Source organism: Euprymna scolopes, chromosome 45, assembly GCF_053919585.1.
Source record: "Euprymna scolopes isolate OS-2025 chromosome 45, ASM5391958v1, whole genome shotgun sequence".
Classification (NCBI taxonomy): domain Eukaryota; kingdom Metazoa; phylum Mollusca; class Cephalopoda; order Sepiida; family Sepiolidae; genus Euprymna; species Euprymna scolopes.
Genome location: NC_136526.1, coordinates 59,120,060 through 59,144,339, shown reverse-complemented (window position 1 = coordinate 59,144,339; position 24,280 = coordinate 59,120,060). Strand labels below are relative to the sequence as shown.

The 24,280-nt window shown below is 31.1% G+C and overlaps 1 protein-coding gene across 1 annotated transcript; it reads right to left on the bottom strand.

The window, feature by feature from the left end:
* Positions 1-10,480: 10,480 nt before the first annotated feature.
* Positions 10,481-20,029, bottom strand: LOC145269747 (uncharacterized). Its single transcript, XM_080125475.1, has 2 exons — positions 19,875-20,029; positions 10,481-16,124 (listed from the first exon to the last, which is right to left on the bottom strand). Exon 2 carries the CDS (start codon positions 14,628-14,630, stop codon positions 13,026-13,028), a length of 1,605 nt encoding a protein of 534 aa, XP_079981601.1. The 5' UTR covers positions 14,631-16,124; positions 19,875-20,029; the 3' UTR covers positions 10,481-13,025.
* Between the last annotated feature and the right edge of the window lie 4,251 nt (positions 20,030-24,280).

Here is a 24,280-nt window from a genome sequence, read left to right as displayed (position 1 = left end):
CTTCCCAAGATGCCCTTTGCATATACAAATGCGCTGGCCATCCTTTCCTTCTTTCCCAAAGAGCGATGCAGATACGCCCGGTACTTTTCTTTTTTTTTCTTCTTTCCTAACCATATACCCCACAAAATGTTTTGGTAGAATTGTTTATTTGAAGAAAATCTTCATATTACAGTTTATAAATTGTCTGGATTTCCTTTAAGCTTTCCAGAATGGAATGTACTGCACGCTGTTGTTGCTGGATAGAATGCAACGCTATATTGCATATTGCATTAGTGACTGTGTGTTTTCATTAGTTTTACAATCGTAAGAGAGTGGATTTCCTATGTAATCGAACCTATTTAGGTCTGCTCGTTCCTCCTCACTTTTTTGTATCAGCTAACATCATAACAATCCTCTCTTGATACTTATTATATGGCGCGAAATATGTTATTATAAGCTGTTTACTATAAAGAAGCATATATAAAAACATGCCCTTTTTAATCTAATATGTTCATCAAACCACACACACATCCATAGACGTTCAATACCCACCAGTTTCTACTCTTGTGGTAATCTCCCTTTTTGCCCAACAGATGGTTTTTTCTGTCTCCGTTTCTCCCTCTTCTTCCTCTTTGTATTCGAGATGTCAATGTGACAACATGTCTTTTTTTATTCAAACATACAAGGTGAGTTGCACGCATATTACATCCGCACCTCGACAGGGCATTTAACTTTATCCAGGTAAGAATGAAACATATAACGTAACAAACTCTTACACACACAATGAACTTCTAATGTATACATTGACGCATGCATAAATGCAATGAACGTTTATCTACATGCATGCTAGTTTATAAACACATAAACACTGTGTAACTTTTATATGTTAATAAATATTCCTTGTACATATGTAAATATATGTTCCTGTTTCAACATGCTTCATTCAATGTCTTAAATGTATTCCTAACACGTGACCTTTTTATTGTTGATTGTTTTTTCATTATGCTGCACGATCTGCAAATGGCGACCTTCTACTTTCCTTGTAATTGGACATGCAACCTTTTCAATAATTGGTTCCCAGTATATAACCAATAACTAAACACTCCAGGGTCCCCGACACATATAACATTAATAAGCCTATATAATCACAAAGACAACAAAACTTTACTTTTTGTGGATATTTTTCCCAAAAAAGAAATACCAACTTATTCGCTAATGCAGAACTATAATTGAGAAAATGACACATTGACCTACAGAACTGATGTCTTTGATTCATGACCACTTTCTAAACATCGATACTATTACCGTCAGTTATTATTTAGGTAAAATTGTTCATTGAGCTTTAAAAAAAAGTTAATAGAATAATTTTAAAAGGTAAATCCATTCCTGATCGTCTAAGATGATCTGGTGATATATAGGACAAGACAATAAGAACAGGCCAAATCTAAAACTCTCTCAGAAATACCATATAAAATGAATAAAGGCCAAGCCTGAAAGTTTGGGGAGCTTATATACTGAATTAGTTCATGAAATACATCATCAAGTATTGTATAGTCGTTAACTCAGAAAACAAGAAAGCCATCAACATTGTGTCAAAAGCAGAAATCCTGTTATCTCATAGTAGTTTTCTTAGCAAAAAATGTTATGTAAAGACGATTATAATACAGGTTGTGAAAATTAAATTTCTATAAAATAATGTATCGCTTTTTATCGAATTTCAAAATTTACGAACGAGTGCCGATGCTCTTGTTTTGTATGTCCATACATATGATTGAGTCAAAAAACATATTTTAAAATGTTATTAGAACACATAAGGAGTTTCCACTTATATGTTTTATATTACACGTCCTTGCATACCTGTTACAAATGAGTTAATGTTGACAATATTATATTAAGACACAATCTTTTTCTTTATTTAAAATGTGCTTCATCTAAAACAGATAATATTCTAAATTGTAAAGTATCTAATCGTAAATTTCTATCTAAAAATACTTCGGATAAACGAGCTGTTCATATGGACAGTGCTCAGAATTCCTTAGAAAATATTTTCATAACAACAAGCATTATTCTTTTCTTGTCCTTCCCTAGCAGTGGCCATGTGAGATGGAACCCCAAGCTACCAAATACTCTTTTCGGCAAACGCATCCCCACAAAACAGCTCTCTTTATATTCAAGAGTTTCCTTTTAATAAAGTGAATTTTTACTTCAGCCTTGGACTACGATGGTATTTTTACACACATTGCCTATGATGGGAGTGAATTTTTTCACATCCCATAAAATCAAGATGTTTAAAAATTAACAGCCAGCGTGGCCTAAGGGTTAAAAGAACTCATGACCAAAATGCCAGAAATGATTTACACTAAAAATTGATGATCATAACATATGTAAAAAAACGCCAAAGCTATTTTTCTTATCAAAACTTCTATACTTTTATGGAGGAACAAAATGGTTACACCTACAAACATGGCAAATATCTTTTTAAAAATGAATAACGCAATGTTTAATAGATGCTTTCTGCTCTATTTTTCACTTTAAGGAAGATAAAAGTAATAAAAAAGAGAATTTAAAACATAGTGTTTGTACTAATTGTTCCAAGATATCACATTCTTCTAGTTAGTGACTGCTACATATGGTGGTAGGAATAAGTGATCATTTCGAAGGCATGTGTATGAAGAACACATAGGTACATGACGTCATAACACGACCGCACACATGCATAAAACAAAAGTAACCATGTTACGTTTCCTTGCATAGAAATACAGTAAAAGGTATTCAACATTCGAGAACACCTGTATATAAAGATTTGCCACGAAAAAAATCAGTTTTTCTATTGCTTTTCTTAAAAACTGAATATGTTCAGAATAAATCCGTCATTAGTAGACATTAACTACGGTTCTGAATTTAGATGCCATGCACATGAACGTTAATTCTCATCATGGAAAGTTACCATATCAAACGAGAATTTAATTCTCTTTTAAACAATTTTATTTCGAACTTCTACTCTTATGAGATGACCAAAAACACACGTTTTCGCTTTTATGATTATGGACTGTTTTTTTTCAGAAAATAACCACATTAACTTTAAGCCATGTGTGATACTCTGACCATAAAAATCAGTAATTTTAGATTTCAAACGAAATCTTCCTTTCACTAATCTTGCATTATGAACATTCAAAACAAGAAAATACTTATGTTGCAACTATTTAAACTAATATTTTTAACACATAAAAGATGTTGTTTATTTCATGTTAATACAGTTATTCCGTGTTCTTTGTCAAATGTTATTTGCCAATTTTTTTTTTTAATTTGAGGATGTGGATTGGTGAAACCCTGAATTGGCGATCTCATTTAATTAACCTGTAATTGTCCCCCAGATACCCTCCTACTTTCGGCTTCAATAAGATTGCAACACACCCAACCATGGTCCTAAAATATTATAGATCCTGATTATGAATTTGTTAACACTGACTCACAATCTTACAATTAGTTACTCTGCAGTGAATTACCACAATTGGTGACTCCGCAATGAATTGAATCCAAAAACCTTTTGATCCTCTTCTATTAAAGCCTAAATTTAAACTTATCCATAACCATTGCATCCTCCCTCTAACAATTCAATCGTAATCTTCTTGGTCTCCCTCTTCTTGAATTAAACTCTCTCCTTCAAAAAAAACCCCTGTAATTGTCTTTATACAAGTTCAACAATAAATCTTTGTAGATTTGGCCCATTCTAACCTAATTTATTTTCAATTACAATAATAAATTCTCAGTTACTACCCAGAACAAATAACCCCAATATAAGCGGCAAAACCGAGAAAAAAAGAAAAGAAAATCTCGGTAACTAACCCCCACCTTCTAAATAAACCGACCTAAACTTTTAGATCCATCAATTCCCCTTACCAGTGATTATTAGTGCACTCCTTTCCCCTTACCCCCCTCATTTCTTTGTGCCAAATCTTCACCCAGCTTTGTTATTTTATAATCCTGTGTGTCTTTTAACGACGGCTCTCAAAACTATCTATTCCCCATTTGCTTCAGTTCAGAACTGTGTTATATTTTTTCACCGAAATTTTGTTTTCCACATAATCTATAATCAGGAATTATTCATAGAAGTAATTATACCATTACTTGGATCTTTTGGGGATACGCAGGAATACCTACATCCTCAGCAATGAAGCTTCATATTTTCACTCGGGCATGAGAAATTTGGAATTAAAAACTGAAATCAATTGCCGCTTAAAACCTTTTCTACCAAAAAAGTGAGATAATATCCATTCATTATATTCTCAGTCTAGCTTTAATATAAAGTTGCAAAATGTCTATCACCAACTGAAAGCCGTTACCTTGCATCAAAATTTAAAGTGGAAGGAGACTGCGTTTCTCACAGAGGAACTTCTATTTAATGTTTTTAAAAGAAGGTTTATCGGCAGAGTTAAGGAAGTTACCATATTTAAATTTTCTGTTGTTCTGGATATTATTTCTGATTAAAAATTCACGATATTTAATTTTTCTGTAGCTGTTATAATTGCTGTGGCTTTTGCGTTGCAGAGGAGGCAATATTATAAACGTAGGTTGTACAATGTAAACATTCGTTCATGAAGGAAGAGAGAACACCAACAATAAAAAATAAATTTATATCACACATAGAAATATACATATATTTATATCACACGTAGAATCACAGTCCTTGACAAGTTTATCCAGGCAATCCTAAACAGCTCTGGCGAATCAGCACGACACAATATTAAATGATACTGGTGACTCGATGTGACATGTTCAAAAATAAGACTATCAAATTGACATGACACGATCCCAAACAACATCGTCGAATAACCACAATCCCGAAAAATAATGGCGAATCGACACGCCATGATACCAAACAACACTGTCGAAATGGCATGACACGATCCTGAACAATCATGTTGATTGACAGGTCATTATCCTGAACAATACTATTGAACTGACACGCCACTATCCCAAAAAATACTATCAAATGGACATGACATAACATGATCATGAACACAGTAATAGATCTTTGGGTGCATCATCTTCTGCAGAGCTTTCTCCATCCGGTTGTTACTACACCAGTGGGGCTTAGGTAATTTCGTCAATGATCACACATATATGTCGGCATGCTGGGCGAACATCCTTCATATGGCATGGTGTTCCATCAACTGAGGTGGAGTGTTGGCTATTAATTTTTGTCACTGTTCCTGTGCTGAACTGCATAGTAATCTTCCCCACAGACTTTCCACCCACACCGCATCTCCCTCCTTGTATGGATAAGCAACTTTAGTGTCTGCCACCATCACTTCATTGATACGCTTGACACGGATTGTATAATTGTATAGCACATTCGCAGGTGCAGTTATGGCCGTTTTCTCGTCTTTAGGCCTGACGTTGTGTCAGTACATTGCCTCGAAGATCATGCAGATTGTTATTGCTGCAATGCACTTTATTGTGTGATGCGACCTTTCGATTATTCTGTTTCCAGAGTGTACGTGGACGCAGCGAAGTGAAGTTGCATGCCCCAAAACTGGGTAAAATCAGCAAATATCTTTCTACAAAACGCAACATTATTATCTGTGAGTAAATCTTTCACGGAATATACTCTCCAACTGCTTAATGATGCTATCAGAATCCTGTCGGCACAACTGCCTCCAAATGGCAAAACGGCTAGAGTCATAGTATATCAATGTCAAATACAACAGAGTGACAAAATGCTATACGTTTCTGGGATGTCAAGCCTACCTGGCTTCCAATGCATTGGGGCGGATATATAAACTGGTATTCTTTGCAATCCACAATCACAACCTGCACTTCACTTTCAGTAATTAATGGGTTGACTAACTTCTTCTTACTCTCGGTGGCCGTGAATTAACCCTCAAACTTGTATTTATACGTAGAAACACCTGCTCGCGCATACCAAGACGGTCGCCAGCAAAAACGTAAGAAATGACCTTGATTAATATCTGGGAAACTACTTATTTGCAGAAAGTTTAAATGCGATATTCGCTTTCAGCATGTCCCGAAACCAAAAAGATCATAATTTAAAGAAAAATGTTAAGGTGGAAACCAGGTAAGACTTTCTAAATGAATAAATAAAAGGGCAATAATGGTTGTCTATTATCGTCTATTTCCTATGGCGTGGTACATGGCTAGCGAGAGTAAGAAGAAGGTCTGTTAACTGAAAAATGTCTGCAGGCAATGTAAGTAAGATTTGTCAGACTGTCAATACTATATGAGGGCCATTCGAAAAAGAGCAATAAAGCATTTTTAAAAAGAAAAAGGAACACAGTTCGATTAATACATAAACTGAACTTTATTCAATATAAAATATAAATATTATCTATGTAAAATAAAGTAATTTTAAAGCAATATACAATTTAATACTGATAAAACTGAATTATGAATTTACGGAACAAAAAATTAAAGAAACCTTAAACGCAAATATTTTTTGGCTTTCAGAACAAGATCACAGTGTAGTATCTGTTAAATGCTCCACTTTACCTTTCTTCCCTCGGTCGTTGAAGGAGAAATCTTTCATGACTGAGATTATTTTTGTTCTTACCCAGAGTACCCCTTATTAGGAAGCTGGATTTTGCCCACAAGATTATATGTTGAAATATTTAAATAACTATTAATTTAAATACAGAAATTATATTTAAAGTTTTAGTTTTCTGTTCTTCTATGTCCATTTTTTCCATGTTTTTCATCAAAATGTGTAGCGTATTAGTTGTCTCAAAGACCATCATCAGTGATCGTTCACTGGCAGTAACCTGTGGTGTTTCCTGGAGACCAAGTGACAAGAAATTTCCCCAGATTTCCAGTGTTCTCCACCTCTTGACCACTTGTGCAGATGACTGCATGTTATCGCAAAGCCGTTGTCACTAATTTCTTGTTGGCATCGGCCATTGGTGTTTCCTGGGGTTTGGATGACAAAATGCCTCCCTAAGTACCAGATTTGAACGGCACACTTCCAATGGAGATTTGGTCAGTACACTCTCACCTCGGTCTTTCCATCCTCCCTGATCCTTCATAACTAGTTGGTGTGGTATGGCGACAGTCGATGTCATCTACACCAGTTTTTATTATTATTATTATTATTATTATTATTATTATTATTATTGCAATAATACGGGTGCTTGTGCAGTGTACGCACATGTACTTTAAATATTATTTTCAAGTTAGATTAAATTTTGGGTTTGTATTACCGTACATACACATATAATCGAAAAAGTTGTTCAAAAGCAAATATATAACAAATAAATGTTATCAAAGTCAAGATAAGTTACTCTTCTACCTATCTGAAAAGGTTTTTAGTGGGTTTACTCACTTTAAAACGTGTAATCAAAAATTCGAAATTCATACAATGTTTATCGATATATTTTATTTGTTATATATTTGTTTTTGCCAACTTTTTCGAATCTATGTGTATAGTAAAACAAACCCGTCATGTAAATTATTTCCAGTTAAAATGTTGTAAAAACAAACACTTGAAGTTTTAAATATATTTAAAAGAAATAAATTACGCCCGGTGCTAAAATATTGATAATTCACGGATCGTAAAAAAAAGAAAAAATCTGCCGTGAAAAATGCTAACTTTAAAATATTTGAAAATAATCAGTGAAAGTTTTATTTATTATTAAAAGAACGGACTGAAAAATATTATATAAAAATTATATGTTTTGCAGTAAAAAAAAAACAACAAAAATAAATAAAATAAAATAAAATATTCGACTTTCTCCGATAAGAATAAAAATTCAAAGATGAATTTCACTTACGATATTTTGATTAAAATTATCGCAAATGTGCAATTATAATAATTATTATCCGAATGGAGAATTGTTCTTTCTCTTTAGAACATACATGGACAACCGGTAACACATATTGGTAGCCATATTTTGTTAATGCCTCTTATCATGACCACGTGGTTGAATACCGGAAGCTATCTATACTTCCAACTTAATCAGGAAGTGACGTTTCGCTGTCATATGCATCGGCCTCCTTTCTCGGTAGCTACCGGTAATGGCTCGAGTAAGTTAATATGCGTGATCGCCCATAATTTTTGACAATGAAAAAATATTTTGTAATTTAACACAACAAAGCTAAAAAAAAAATAATAATAAAATCACCATAAAATGAAAAAAAAAATGAAATCACAATAAAATAAAAAATATTTCAATTTTCTGCGAAATTGCTTTTCCGGTCGCCATCTTAAAATGTTGACATCAACCCGTCAAACTCGTCTCGTTTAAATTAACTCATCTTATAATCGTTTCTTTGTTAAAAACAGATTGCCAAACAAAAAGTATTTATTAATTTAATTGCTTTTGAAGCTCTTTTTTTTTTATTACATTATGATTCCCTTTGTTTGACTACAGGGGCGCGTCGAAACCATTATGATTGCCTTCGTTTTAATAGAGAAATGAGTCAACATTCCATGATTGCATATAAACGAAAAATGGTACCATAGAAATCACTTGGGGTTTTATTGTTTACTTTTGTTTTTAAAGTTTATTTCTTTTTTTCAAGTGCCTTAAAAATTATTTTTATATTAAAAACATCGCAATTACATAACATATTATGACGTACACTCACATTATCCCTAACGGCCACCAAAATCCATGAATGGAAATGAAAAAAAAAAACGGTTTTCAATTTGATTCAGTTAAAATAAAACCTTAAAACCCCGCTACTAAAAACATCACAAGATATTAAGGATGTGAAGTTTGGTCAAGATCTGTTTCTTCTTTAATTGGACTTTTTAGATTATCAATTCTTGATACTCACGGGCGGCATTCTGATTCAAAACCTATCTAAGATCACTCCCAGATCACTCCCAGATATAAACATTACATTTGTTGAAAATTTTGAAAAAAAAACTCGGTTTAGTTGTTTCAGAATTCATACTCAAAGTATTGACAATCACACACAAAGTTTCAGCACTGAATAAGAATATACCTGCTTTGTTGGTGTGCTTTGTGTAGTTTTTACTTTATACTGGACATACACACACAGACAACTTGCAAAAACATGATTCTATTGAACAAACGTATTATTTAGGATCTCTACAATGTGGGAGTTGGATTTTTCTACTTGTCACATTAGTTGGAAGTTGTATGTTTTAAGATTGAAAAGTTTAAGCATCCAGCAGTAAAATCCGTGAAAACGATGACTGTGCTATATCAAAAGCATCAAGTTTTTTTGTTATAAATATTTCATTATTGGAGCCAAGACCTCAAGCACAATGGTTTAGAGTTACGTTCTGATTGCGATCATCACAGAATAAAATTTTATATTTTAGCAGATATGTTAATAAGACAGATAGCATTGTAGTTGTTGCATTTACATTAAAAAAGGTACCAGTTTTTAGGGAAGAATTGCAGGCTCAAAAACCCAGGGAATAAAGTGATGCAGTTTAGACGCTAGTAAAATAGCTAGGAATATTAACTTGGACTTCAGATTTGTTAGTTTTTACACTTTTGATTAAAACCTCATATTTTGCGAGATTCATAAGTTATTGGATTGACATTGTCATTATTGATGAGAAGTTTTGTAATATTTTCAATAACAGAGTAAAATTATTTTATAAGTACATGGAGATGGTTATATGAAAGTTGTGTGTTTATATGTGCCCTTTCTATCGCTGTCTTGCATTGCCGTTTCATGACAAGCTGTCGATCACACACACACACACACACACACATATATATATATATATATACACACACACACGCAGATAGAGATGGATGAGACAAAAGAAAAAACAAAACAAAAACAAACTAATTACATTACAAATTTATTTCAACCTTCTTTTACACTTTTGATCAAAACCTCATATTTTGCAAGATTCATAAGTTATTCGATTGACATTATTATTATTGACGAGAAGTGTTGTAATATTTTCAATAACAAAATAAAATTATTTTATATGAACATGCAGATCGTTAGATGAAATTTGTGTACATGGATAGATAGATAGATATATAGATAGATGAGACAAAAGAAAAAACTAACCACAAACGGACTAATTACATTATAATTTTATTTCAATCCTCTCGGGCTTTTTCAAATGAGGAGAGCTAGTAGAGTTAGAATCATGCAAAGATTAGACTAAGCTTGGGTTATGTTTATCTTTAAACTGTTATGTATTATGTTTGCTGTTTCACATTCAGCTCTCCCACTTAAGATTAAGAAATTGTTGTATTCTCTAGACAACTTTTATATGAAAACATAGAATTTAATGCAATTACATGAAATTATATAAGTAACAATTGATGAGAGTTAAATAAAATCATTTATTCTATAAAATATAAAATAAAATTTTATAAAGATGCATGAAATAATATATTCTATGTCTCATATCCTTTTATTTTATTTTATGTATGAGGGGATCAAATAAAAATCGGAAAATTCATTAAACAGATTTCTCATGCTAATAAAAAGCTCAACATATGAGATGGAGCTTAGACACACAAAGAAAAACTGACAGCACAAATATGCTAGTGAATATAGATTTAATAATAATCAAAGGTAAATAGGGTTGGGTATAAATGCTTTTTTATACATATTATGTTGGTGCAAAAATAATGTCGATTTTTACGTTCAACCTCTGTCAGAAAACGGCATTAATTTTGCACCAAGATTAATAGATATTTCAAAACCTAATGCTTCCTGTCAGAAAAGGAAAGGGGGTGCGTAAAATAACGAATAAGAAATGTGACATCTAACAATTGGCAATCAGGAAAATGGCATATGGGAAATCTTAGTTAGAGGGAAAATAGTGTAAAGTTGAAGTAGGAGAGGCTTAGTAGCTATTTCGATGAAGGTGGTATAAGCCAGACTGAAGCAATTACATAATGGATATACACGACCTGCAATAGGATCAGGGTGTTGCCATGAATCTATTTTAGTTATATATTTTACTTGCTGCATTGGATCATCATTTGTTTGCATAAGACTTTTTCCCGTATGTCTTCTAGAGTAACTTCTTATTGCTTATGAAGACTTTCCCCCATATGATCATAGAGACATTCCTATGTGTCTTTTTTTTAAATTCTGTTTATTGTCATTTTTGGGGTAACTTCTTATTTATTATGAAGATTTTTCTCCGTATGTGTTCTGGGTTTTTTTTAACCTGAATGATATACATATGCTATTTCAGACACGCCTAAAGAAAAAGTTTCTTTCCGGTGTTTATTCTCAATGTAAATTAGCTGAAGAATAGTTGGAAAAGATGATGACGTCTTACCACGAACTTTGTGATAAAGATCTTAAAATTCTAGTTTCTTTTAATGTCATACATGAAACTCTGGTATTTGGTAATATCATCCCTTTGTCACGTAGTTAATAGTGTTAGTGTTAACTGTTCTTATATATTTAACAATTAAAAATTAAAATGTAATTGCTTTACCACACAACAGCTCTCATCACAAATAAAAATGCACGTTTCCTGGTGTTAATATTCCAGTAAACTGCTATTTCACTTCTTCGTAAAAGTTATTAAAATAATTTTTCTTTCCTCAATTAAACATTTAAATGTGTTATAGTATACATTAACTGTACTCTATTTATCTTACTGGATTCCAGGACAAGAATTTCTATCTTGGCTGGTGGAGTGGCCTCTTTCATAGTGATACTTAAGATAATACAACTTGAAGAAAATGTGTTTCCGCATCAGATTGATTTGTAAACGTATTGACACACACTTCACAAGAATTATGTATTTCCCACACTTTACCTGAAAAAGCTTTTTCTCCAGGAGTTGCAAATGCTTTATCACAGTGTGTTCTTAGCATGTGTTTCATAGCATCAGATTGTAATGTAAATGCATTTGCACGCACTTCACATACTGTTATCTTATGAGTTGTAAATGATATATCACAGTGTTGGTTACGTTTTATCAAACACTTTATAAAAATACGTTTTTATCCAATGTGTTCACATGTATATTTTAAGGTCAATATTTGTTACAGATGATTTATCAAACATATAAAAAAAATTATCAACATGAGATTTTGTCTGATTGTTTTTTTTACATATTTCTAATAAATAATTTTTTCTCACTTTTTTATTTATTTTGGTTAGTTTTAAGAGATCAAGGGGTTCAGTCCTCGAGATAAGACTTGATTTTATTAGAATTTTAATTCATATCTTGTTTTATTTATAGAATTTTAGTTGTGATCCTCATGGCTACAATCTGTATTTCATGCCATCTTCGTTTTCCAGGGATTGTTTCCAAGTATTTAGATTTTTTCAATCGACCAGTTGCTTCTGTCAGAACTGGTGTAATGTTGATTTCTTTAAAAGATTATGTCGTTTTTAAATTATTATTTAGGTCTTAATATTTTTTGTCTTTCCCCGTTCAGCTCTATTAAAGCCATAATCATTTGGGATAGTGAGATTGATAATAAGTGCTGTTCTTTCGGGCTTGTTCCACATTACAATGTCAGAATAGATATTTTTGTCTTTTTTGTATCTGAATGTATGTCTTTTTTATAGAACACTGTTACTTTTCTGTTTGATGTTATGGGTAATGTTTCATGATCCCTGACGTTTGACAGTCCGCCAAGCTGTATCTCTCCATATATTTTTCAGTGAAGGTATTTACATACTTTATTGGTGGAGACAGTGTAAAGGTCAAATGCCAATAAGATAGACATACTCAGATAGGCTCTTAATCGATGACAGGTAGAATCTTCACTGATTATTTTCCTGTATGTCAGCCATTTTTAAAATCCATTTGTGAGTAAGCTCTGATCTTGACCAGCTACAATGGGTCTTTCCTCATCATACAGTAGTCTTCCACTCTTGAGGTATTGGAGTGAAGCATCCCTGTCTATATACTCCTGGTTAACTTCCATGCACTCTTATCTTGATTCTATCATTTTTCCTTTTTGCGTTCATTCTTTAAATATGTGTTGCTGGTTCATGATATACTGAAGAAGTATTCTCCAGTATGACGCCCGTGTGTGTTCTTACATGCACTTTTAAGTTAACATTATTTACTAATAATTTATCACACATTTTACAAGAAATAAAAATTACTCGCCGCTATGTATTCTTCGCATGTGTTTCACAGCAAGAGATTGTTTTGTAAATGTTTTTCCACATTCTTCACAAGAATAAGGGTTCCCTTTAGTGTGTGTTCGCATGTGTGATGTTACCTCAGCATTGGTTACAAATGTTTTACCACACGTTTTACAAGAAAAACGTTTCTCTCCTGTGTGTATTCTTCGCATGTGCCTTATAGCAGTAGATGATGTAGCAAATGCTTTACCACACACTTGACAAAAATATGGTTTCTCTCCAGTGTGTGTTCTCATGTGTGATTTTAACATGGTAATAGAAGCAAACGCTTTGCCACACGCGTCACATGCATAAGGTTTTTCTCCAGTGTGGGTTTTCATGTGGATTTTTGAATGAGTACTTGTTGTGAACATTTTATTACACCCATTACAAGAAAAAGGTTTCTCCCCAGTGTGTTCTCTTCGAATATGTATTGCAACAACCGATTGGTGTGTAAATGCTTTTCCACACACTTTGCATGCATAAGGTTTTTCTCCAGTATGTGTTCTAACGTGTGATTTTAACTCAGCATTGGTTGGAAATGCTTTATCACAACATTTACATGAAAAAGGTTTCTCTCCAGTGTGTGTTCTTCGCATATGTATTGTAGCATCAGATTTGTTTGTAAATGTTTTTCCACACACTTCACAAGAAAAACGTTGGTCTTTCCTGTATGTTCTCGTTTGTGACGTTTCCTCAGCATTGGTTACAAATGTTTTTTCATGCATTTTACAGGGAGAAGATTTCTCTCCAATGTGTGTTTTTAGCATGTGTATTGTAACATTAGATTTGTGGTTAAAAGCTTTGTTACACACTTCACATGAATAAGGTTTCTCTGTTGTGTGTGTTCGCATGTGTGATGTTACCTCAGCATTGGTTACAAATGTTTTACCACACACTTCACAATTAAAACGTTTGTCTCCAATGTGTATTCTTCGCATGTGTTTCATAGCATTAGATGATGTAGTAAATGCTTTACCACAAACTTTACATGAATAAGGTTTGTTTCCAGTGTGTGTTCTCATGTGTGATTTTAACTCAGTACTAGTTGTCAACGCTTCGTCACACACTTCACATAAATAACGATTCTCTTTAGTGTGTGTTCGCATGTGTGATGTGACCTCAGCATTGGTTACAAATGTTTTACCACACGTTTTACAAGAAAAACGTTTCTCTCCTGTGTGTATTCTTCGCATGTGTCTTATAGCAGTAGATGATGTAGCAAATGCTTTACCACACACTTGACAAGAAAATGGTTTCTCTCCAGTGTGTGTTCTCATGTGTGATTTTATCCCAGTATTTGTTGTAAATGCTTTTCCACACACTTTACATGCATAAGGTTTTTCTCCAGTGTGTGTTCTAACGTGTAATTTTAACTCAGCATTGGTTGGAAATGCTTTATCACAACATTTACACGAAAAAGGTTTCTCTCCAGTGTGTGTTCTTCGCATATGTATCGTAGCATCAGGTTTTGTTTTAAATGTTTTTCCACACACTTCACAAGAAAAACGTTTGTCTTTCGTGTGTGTTCTCGTGTGTGATGTTTCCTCGGCATTGGTTACAAATGTTTTTTTATGCATTTTACAGGGAGAAGATTTCTCTCCAATGTGTGTTTTAGCATGCGTATTGTAACACTAGATTTGTGATTAAATGCTTTACCACACACTTCACTTGGAGTCTATATGAGATACATAGATATTCGGATGTTCAACTTAAGTTATTTACTTCTCAAACACTAAGTTAATAAAGAAGTTGAGAACATAATTTTCCTCTCCCTAATTAACCATTTTCATATATTGTATTATATCTTTTATTTTGGTCTCTTAGTCTTACTGAATTCCAGGACAAGAATTTACCTAGTCTGGTGGAGTATCAAGTTTCGTGCTGTTACTTGAGGTAACATCACTTGGAGAAGGTGCATCTTTCCTCGTAAAAGCTAATGTGGGTTAGTCATAGTGAGGAGATCTTATTTGCCTGCAAATACAAAATGTGATTTTGAATATTTGGTCAGGGTTTACTTCTATGGTAAAAGTATCCTCATGCCAGAGTTTCTTGACAAACCCCCGTACAGAGAGGCCAGTGTCTATTAGGCATTCAAGTTTTCCCCCTCTCTCCAATGTGTGTTCTCATGTGTGATTTTACTCCAGTATTAGTTGTAAATCTTTATCACAAACTTTACACAAAAAGGTTTCTCTCCAGTGTGTGTTCTTTGCATGTGTGTCATAGCATGAGATTTGCTTGTAAATGTTATGCCACACACTTTACAAGAATAATATTTATCTTCTGTGTCTGTTCTCGTGTGTGCCTTACTACATAATTATTTAAAGATGCCATAAAGTACACTATATTAAATGAAGTTTATGTCCCGTGTGTTTTGCCAAGTGGCTTTCAAACGATGAGTTAAAAATATTGAACCACAAACTTTACAAAATAATATTTCCCTTCCATCTGCATGTGGTCTATATTTTTTAAAATGCTTTGCCACACACTTTGCAAGAATAAGGTTTCTTTATTGCTTTAGAATTGTTTTAAGATGCCTTTTCGCACTTTTTTTTCAGTAGTTTTTGTAAGAGAAATACTGAAAAAATTTAACACATTTCTCAACAGCTGTTTCTCTTTCGTTTAAATTTAATATTTTGCGATTTATAATTTATAATCGTGAACTTTTTGTTTATATTTGGTTAAACTTTGTTAAAACCGCGATGAACAGTGAAAATTTTAAGCTTTACAAGAATAAGTTTCTCTCCAGTGTTTTATGCAAAACTGTTTGAAGGCAAAAATAGAATTTGCTAAAAGAATTTATCACACACTAAACTTGAAAATGTAAAACTAAGAATGTCACAGTAATAGCATTTGTTTTCAACGTTGTCAAACGTTTTTGTAAATAAAATGCAACAAATTTTATGACAAGTTAATTTTCTATAATTATGTTTACTTCAACATATGTTCTTCAGTTTGTGTTTCATTTCTTCAAGTTGATTCATGAATATTCTTTAATGAAAAAGAAATGATCAACTCAGTTCAGAAGAATTAAATATTTTTAATGTAAGTTTTTTCTCCACTGTTAATTTTACCTGTCAAAAAAGTAAAATTATACAAATGTTATTTTAAAAATAACTGATATGCTTTAAATCAAGTAAAAAACTAAAATGTTCTGATACTATTTAGTAATTATTAAACGTTTAATAATCAAAAAATTATAATCATCAAATCTTCATCAAGTGATTTACTTTCATTAAATAAAATCAAGAAATAATAAAATATTTTTCAACTTAATCATATAGATTGGCCACTGTAACTCTTACCTGTGAATAAAAATAAAATTATACAAATTTACATAATAGCTGATATGCATTAAATCAAGACAAGAAATAAAATCTTCTGATACTATGTAGTGAGTATTACACAGCTTAATACTAAAAACCGTACAATCAGCAGAACTTTATCAAATGATTTTCTTGCTTGACAGAAACACAACATCTCAACTCATGTTCAATATTGTATTACTGTAAAATCTGCAACGTCATAAGCAAAACTTGCTGTTAACATGCAATCTCTTTATTGCAATGTGTATGCAAAAACTTCAATCATTCAAACAATTCTAATTGCTATGAATATTGTCATTTGTTGGGGATGCACTCCTATTACAAGGAATAAGAAACTATTCCATAACGTTACTTCCGTCTATGACGTCACTTCCGGGTAATGAAAAGCTGTTTACCAGAGAATTTATGTATTTTCGTTAATACTTAATTGTTACATTCTTTGACATTTATACAACCACAAACACCACATAATTAATATTTGTATTCTAGCAAAATCGCGTTTTCATTCTTCATATAAAGATATACATAAATGATTCCATTAAGATTTTTTTTTATCTTAGATTGTAACACTAGCACAAACTTTATATTCTCGCCACCAAGTTTTTTATTTGTTGTCGTTGTTGGGAGAGTCTTTGGATATATGTTCCTTCTCACCACATGTGAAACACGAGGTGTCTCATTCGGTATCGCTATTGTTTCTTATAGTAGTTCTTGAAAAAAAAAAGAAGTCAGTTTCATGATGTCGTTACTACTCGACTGCTCTTTGTGTTTAAACATCTCTTCGAACCTGTCAAGTTCAATTTTAAATTCTGGGAATGATAGTTCTTCGTTACTGTGAATTATATAAATAGAAAAAAGGTCGAACTGGCTGGGTAATCCTTTCTTTTTGAGAGATATCAGTTAGTTGCATAGAGAAATTACCCGACTTTCATTTCATGTAATATTCTGAGGGCTTTTCTTCTGTTATCTGCAGCCTCTCTCATTATTAGGGATAGGCTTTTGTCGCTTAGCAACTGTACGAGTTCTGCATAGGCTTCTTCATTTCTCTCATTATCGTGTCTGTCTCCAACAGTGTTTATGCTTAAAATGGCGTTTTTTTTGTCAAGCGAATGTAGATGAACTAGGAATTTTACTTCCCAAATTTCGTATTTTGCTTCATCTCTGTCAAATAATAATCTGCTCCAGCGGTTGTTACTTTCTCTGCTGCTGGGGGCACAACATGTTTGAAAGTTGTATCATGAGTCAAAGGATTTATAAACGAGCAGAAATTCTAAAGAGGAAAAATAACACACATGGGTGGATCGAGAGAAGAAAACATCTTAGAGAAACAAAGAAAAAGGAATTGTGGGATATTTACAATTAAAGGGAGATCCTCATAAGATGAGATTTGTCAGACTTTCAACAGTGGCCTTGCTACTAATTGTTTCTAGAATGACAAACTTATTATGCAAGGCCTAGTCGCTATCATCTTTAAATTGAAGTTAAACTGTCGAATGTTGATCCAATCATTTTGCGTGGAATAAAACTGAACACCGTTCATATTAATCATTTTTTTGTTAGATAAGTGTGGGGTAACACAATGTGTTCAGCATTTACTTTTATATGAACTAGATAAAATTAAACATTTTGGACGGCTTTTTCAATGAGAGGATTGGAGTTATGGCTTTGAAAGCTACCTGGTTCTATCAAAATATAATGGTTACACAGGAAGCCATTATTGTTAAGAGATTTGAAACTGGAGGCAAAATGTATCCTTATTATCTTTATGAGCACAGACGAACGATTTATAGGTATGATGGTCAAACAGATCTTTACAATAGCATCACTCAATGTCTCATTTTGATTATCTGCTACAAGGAGTGCAACAGTGTATGAACTGACACACGTCAGATAAAAACCAGTTTTTTCTTGCTCTTGATGGCAAGAGTACAGTAGTGTTTTCTTACATGATGTGTTTGCACGTGTGTAGTAATGTGACTTATAACAGCATGGAGGAATCTTTAGCGGACATTTAAAATAAGAATATTTTTTAAAAAAGAAAAAATGCGGCTCATTTTCTTGTGTTGTTACACAGATTTAATGTTTTTAATTGATCTAAACAATTAAGTTTTCACAAACGGTTTACAAATACATATTTTATGCTTTTCGTACTTTTTCTTTAGGGTTGTAATCAGTTATAGAACTTGTATAGTTTTTAACAGTTGCTTCTGCAGTTTAATTTATCATTTTTCCGTAAGTAACACACCAATATTAACCGACAGTAGAAATGTTTAATTTTTCACAAATATTCTCCTTATATTTGAGATGGGGGGGGGAGCAAGGGTGTGTTGGATCAATCAATTTAAAAGAAAAATTAATCAAAACGTTATTAAAAAAAAACTTAACTCGATAAACATTTATTAATAACGTTTTGATTGACCATATAAATAACTTTTTGATTGACCACATAAATAACATTTTTGATTGACCATATAAATAACTTTTTGATTGACCATATAATTTTTTTTTTAATTGACCATATAAATAAAAGAAGTTTTGAGGCCAAACAGAAAAAGGATTCATATTTTCAGTAAATGGTGTTCGTAATATGACTCCCAGCAAAAGTTTCAATTTCACAAATTTATCTTTTAACTTTTTAGGTGAAAGAGCGGAAAAGTTAACAAAGCCTCGCTAATAATAGCTTCCAAAATAATAGCACCAATATTTCAGCATAGTCAGTAACTGCAGTAGATTATTTAGAAAACCATTCTTGATAGGACGAGGTGGGGGGTTGTTAACTATACTGTACTTTCACTTAAAAATTTAAGAAATAAATTATAAATAAAAATACAAAAAAGTTGACAAAACACAACATAATGGACCAAAAACAGGAAGTATTTATTATCAGGAAGTAAATCTTTTAAAACACCGATTAATGTGGAATTTGAGTCGGGTGTTCTTCTGGTTTACCAAATGTTAATTATTATTTCATTTATAAAATATTGTTATTTATAAAAAAATATATAAAAGTTGTTAGTGATTGTTAGGGTTCTATGCACTCGCACTCATCTAAATATAAACAATATAAAAATTAATTAAAAAAAAAGTCAGAAATTGGTGAGATAAAATGGGGTTTAATTGAAAATAAATATTGATAGATTTCAAAAATAAAGCTTAAAATTTTAATAGAATTAAAAATCAGGTTTTTAACAAATCTGAATTTATTACACTACTGGTCCACCATACAATCGAAAAAAAAGTGTTTAATAGCAGCAATAGACAAGCCATAACAAAAGAATACCGACGCTTTTGTTTATCCATATTCTAGATTTTTTTCAAGTGTGTTTTAATCTGAACTCCGTAAAAAATGTCTAAACCCCATTTAAACAATAGAAGGTCATTTTAAGATTATAAAATAAAATATTCAAATTCCAAATAATGTGATTTTTTTTTCGATAAATTTGTGATCAATTCTTGTTACATGACAAATAATATCGTAAAAGCTACAAAATTACTTACTATTTTGTCCAGATTTTTTTTCTTTCCAACGTTGTTTTTGGTTTAAAGAAAGAAATTCATTTTCGATATTTAGATCAATTTCTTTTTCTGTATTTAGATCATAAATTAACTTTTGGGTTAACCAGATCTTTCAAGCAAATCACGTCATATCAACCAAATTGAAAACCACTTTTTTCTTTAATAAAATTACCTCCCTTGATTATCGCTCTTTTATTTTGTAAGATTTTTTTAAATTTCACATCTGGTCAACCAAGATTTTAGAAGAATACCGACTTTTTTTTTCATTCATCCATTGTGCACGAAATGAACGAAAATCGTAATTTTAATTTTTTATAACTCTGAAAAAAGAAAAATGACGGCGCTTAAAAAAACTCTTTAAAAGCAATGTTGAAATGTTCAATATTAATGCATTTTATATAAATTTAATTCAATATTAATGCATTTTGATATAAAATTAATTCAATATTAATGCATTTTATATAAAATTAATTCAATATTAATGCATTTTATATAAAATTAATTTAATATTAATGCATTTTATATAAATTTAATTCAATATTAATGCATTTTATATAAAATTAATTCAATATTAATGCATTTTATATAAAATTAATTCAATATTAATGCATTTTATATAAATTTAATTCAATATTAATGCATTCTTATATAAAATTAATTCAATATTAATGCATTTTATATAAAATTAATTCAATATTAATGCATTTTTATATAAAATTAATTCAATAGTAATGCATTTTATATAAAATTAATTCAATATTAATGCATTTTATATAAAATTAATTCAATATTAATGCATTTTGATATAAAATTAATTCAATATTAATGCATTTTATATAAAATTAATTCAATATTAATGCATTTTTATATAAAATTAATTCAATATTAATGCATTTTATATAAAATTAATTCAATATTAATGCATTTTATATAAAATTAATTTAATATTAATGCATTTTATATAAAATTAATTCTATATTAATGCATTTTATATAAAATTAATTCAATATTAATGCATTTTATATAAAATTAATTCAATATTAATGCATTTTTATATAAAATTAATTCAATAGTAATGCATTTTATATAAAATTAATTCAATATTAATGCATTTTATATAAAATTAATTCAATATTAATGCATTTTGATATAAAATTAATTCAATATTAATGCATTTTATATAAAATTAATTCAATATTAATGCATTTTATATAAAATTAATTCAATAGTAATGCATTTTATATAAAATTAATTCAATATTAATGCATTTTTATATAAAATTAATTCAATAGTAATGCATTTTATATAAAATTAATTCAATATTAATGCATTTTATATAAAATTAATTCAATATTAATGCATTTTTATATAAAATTAATTCAATATTAATGCATTTTATATAAAATTTATTCAATATTAATGCATTTTATATAAAATTAATTCAATATTAGTGCATAATTATATAAAATTAATTCAATATTAATGCATTTTATATAAAATTAATTCAATATTAATGCATTTTTATATAAAATGAATTCGATATTAATGCATTTTTATATAAAGTTAATTCAATATTAATGCATTTTATATAAAATTAATTCAATATCAATGCATTTTATATAAAATTAATTCAATATTAATGCATTTTGATATAAAATTAATTCAATATTAATGCATTTTTATATAAAATTAATTCAATATTAATGCATTTTATATAAGATTAATTCAATATTAATGCATTTTGATATAAAATTAATTCAATATTAATGCATTTTGATATAAAATTAATTCAATATTAATGCATTTTATATAAAATTTATTCAATATTAATGCATTTTATATAAGATTAATTCAATATGAATGCATTTTGATATAAAATTAATTTAATATTAATGCATTTTATATAAAATTAATTCAATATTAATGCATTTTTATATAAAATGTGCTTGTTCAGGTTGGCACTTATGACAGCATTTTTTTTATTATTAAAGAAAATACAGAAATCTATGTATGGTGTCAGTCAGTCATGGGATGAAGATGAAAGATTCCAAAATTTACGTAATGAGATTATCACTTTTTGAGTCTGAATAATTGCTCCAAAATCCAAAATAAAACAAAACGAAATTGTTTAAACACTCTAATTTTTATAACTATGTTAAAAAAAACATTTTGTGTTTTTTTATTAGAACAAAAATTGAAACAAAATTAATTTCTATTAAAAATTAATTGTAGCAAAGTAAAAAGTAATGGATAATCATTACTTTTTCCCCAATACAAGTTAATTAATAAAAATGTCTGATAAACGCAAATAGCAAGTTAATCCAATAAACATAAATTTTAACTCAGACAAATTTATAATTTCAATATGTTTTAATTCAGTTAAATTTATTAACCTTAATATGTTTGTTGACAAGTCAAACTGAGTTTCAATAATTATAATTTTAGTTCAGTTAAACTTTTTTAATATTAATATATCCGTATCACTGTCTGCTATCAATTTTCAGTTTAAACTTCAAAATTCCCAGACATTATCCAGACATTAGCTAATTTCCACTATATAGATTTACCTGAGGAGCTTCATCTTACAATTAGAACAAAGCCACTACCCTAAGGCATCTTGCTGATTAACTCCCATGCAGCTGAAATGGTACCAGCTGTCGCAGAAATCGCAGCACACCATTGGTGATGTTCCATCATTAGGAACAGAACAGGTTGGACAGAAAAAGGGACCTCCTTCTTCTATAAACTCAGTTGATACAATATCATCATTACCCTTAATTTTCAAGGGCACAAGACTTTTTTAAGGAATGGACCTGTTCGCACCCATCCTTAAGAACAATCGCGGAATGAACGTTATTGTCGCTTCCAGTAATTAATTTAATTATTTCACCAAGATTCCAAAATTGTCTGGTTTTGTTGGGAGTCTTAATAAGTACTATCTCTCCAACAGATAACTTTGGCGCACAATTGCTCCCAATTTTGGCATCGACTTCTCTTAATGACAAGAGGTAATCATTATGCCAGATACGATTTAATTTTTCGAGGCAATGTAATAAGGCACTTCTATTTGGGGGGAGGTATCAGGACATAATTCAGAATCATAATTATTAATAAGCAAACGCGGTTGATAGCCTGTTTAAAGAAAATGATTTGGCGTTAAAATACTAAAGTCTTTGTCGGCAGAAGCAATATAAGTGAGGGGTCTGTCATTTATTGCCTTTTCCACATCAGAAAGTGCAGTCAGAAATTCAAAATAATCCAACTTTCTTCTGCCCAATAGTTTCCTTAAACATTGCTTGACAGTTTTAAGTAGTCTCTCCCAGGCTCCCACTGCCAGGCAGAGTAAAGAGCAATTGTTCGATGGACGATGTGAATGGATTTAAATTGTTCCTTCAGCTTGTCCGATTCGAGCACGTTCGATAACAATATTTCAGGACGCAACAAAAGATTTTGCGTTATCGCAATATACATGGGTAGGGATACCAAATAAATTGGTAAACCTTACGAAGGCTAGCATGAAAGAGCGGGTGCTCGTGTCTGACAATAATTTTAAGTGAATTGCACGCAAACTCATGCATGTAAAGAGTAATATGTACATTTTAACTTCTACCCCTTCAAACTTTATGAAAAATTGACCGGTGAAATCCACACCGACATGTTTAAATGGGCGAACAACGTTCACCCTATGAGCAGGCAATACTGACCCTGCAGGTGCCTTACACGGCAGAGCATTTATTTTTTTACATGCAAGTACGCACGAAGGCTTTTACGGCTTGTCTCCCCTGTGGGATTCAAATCTGAGACAGCCTTAACTTACTGAGGGCTGAATTAACCCCCATGTGGCAACAGTTAAGATGAGCTTGTTTAATCGCCAGTTTTGTTAAATAATGATTTTTTTCCCCAACAAAAGTGGAAACTTGACCTTAAAGGGCAGAATATCAGAATTCTGTATCCTACTTCTGGTTCTAATTAACCCATGTTTATCAAGGAATAACCTGAAGGCAGTTACCCTAGGGGGAGGCACTTTACTGGAATGTTGTTTCAAGTAACCTAGATCATGAGAGAAGGCCTCCATTTGCATATTAGCAAATAGCAATAATTTGGCCCTGTTAAAATTGTCAGCACTATGGTGACGTAACAAATCATAAAATTTCAACACTTTTTTTAAGACGCTGATTGCCTTAGTTAAGCTGGAATACCTTGTAATATCCAACGGGAGAATACAAACCTGATACATTTTTTTATTAGTTTCGTTTAGACAATGTAAGGGTGATATTGGCCAATCAATGCCATCTCTATTGAGCCATTCCGGGCCATACATCCATAAATTGAGTCACTGGGCAAATTTAGATGTGTTAATACATCTAGTTAGAAGATCTGCCGGATTT

Bases quoted from the DNA above. Each gene is read 5' to 3' on its own strand.
- LOC145269747 (XM_080125475.1), bottom strand. From the start codon at position 14,630: ATGCATAAAAAAACATTTGTAACCAATGCCGAGGAAACATCACACACG.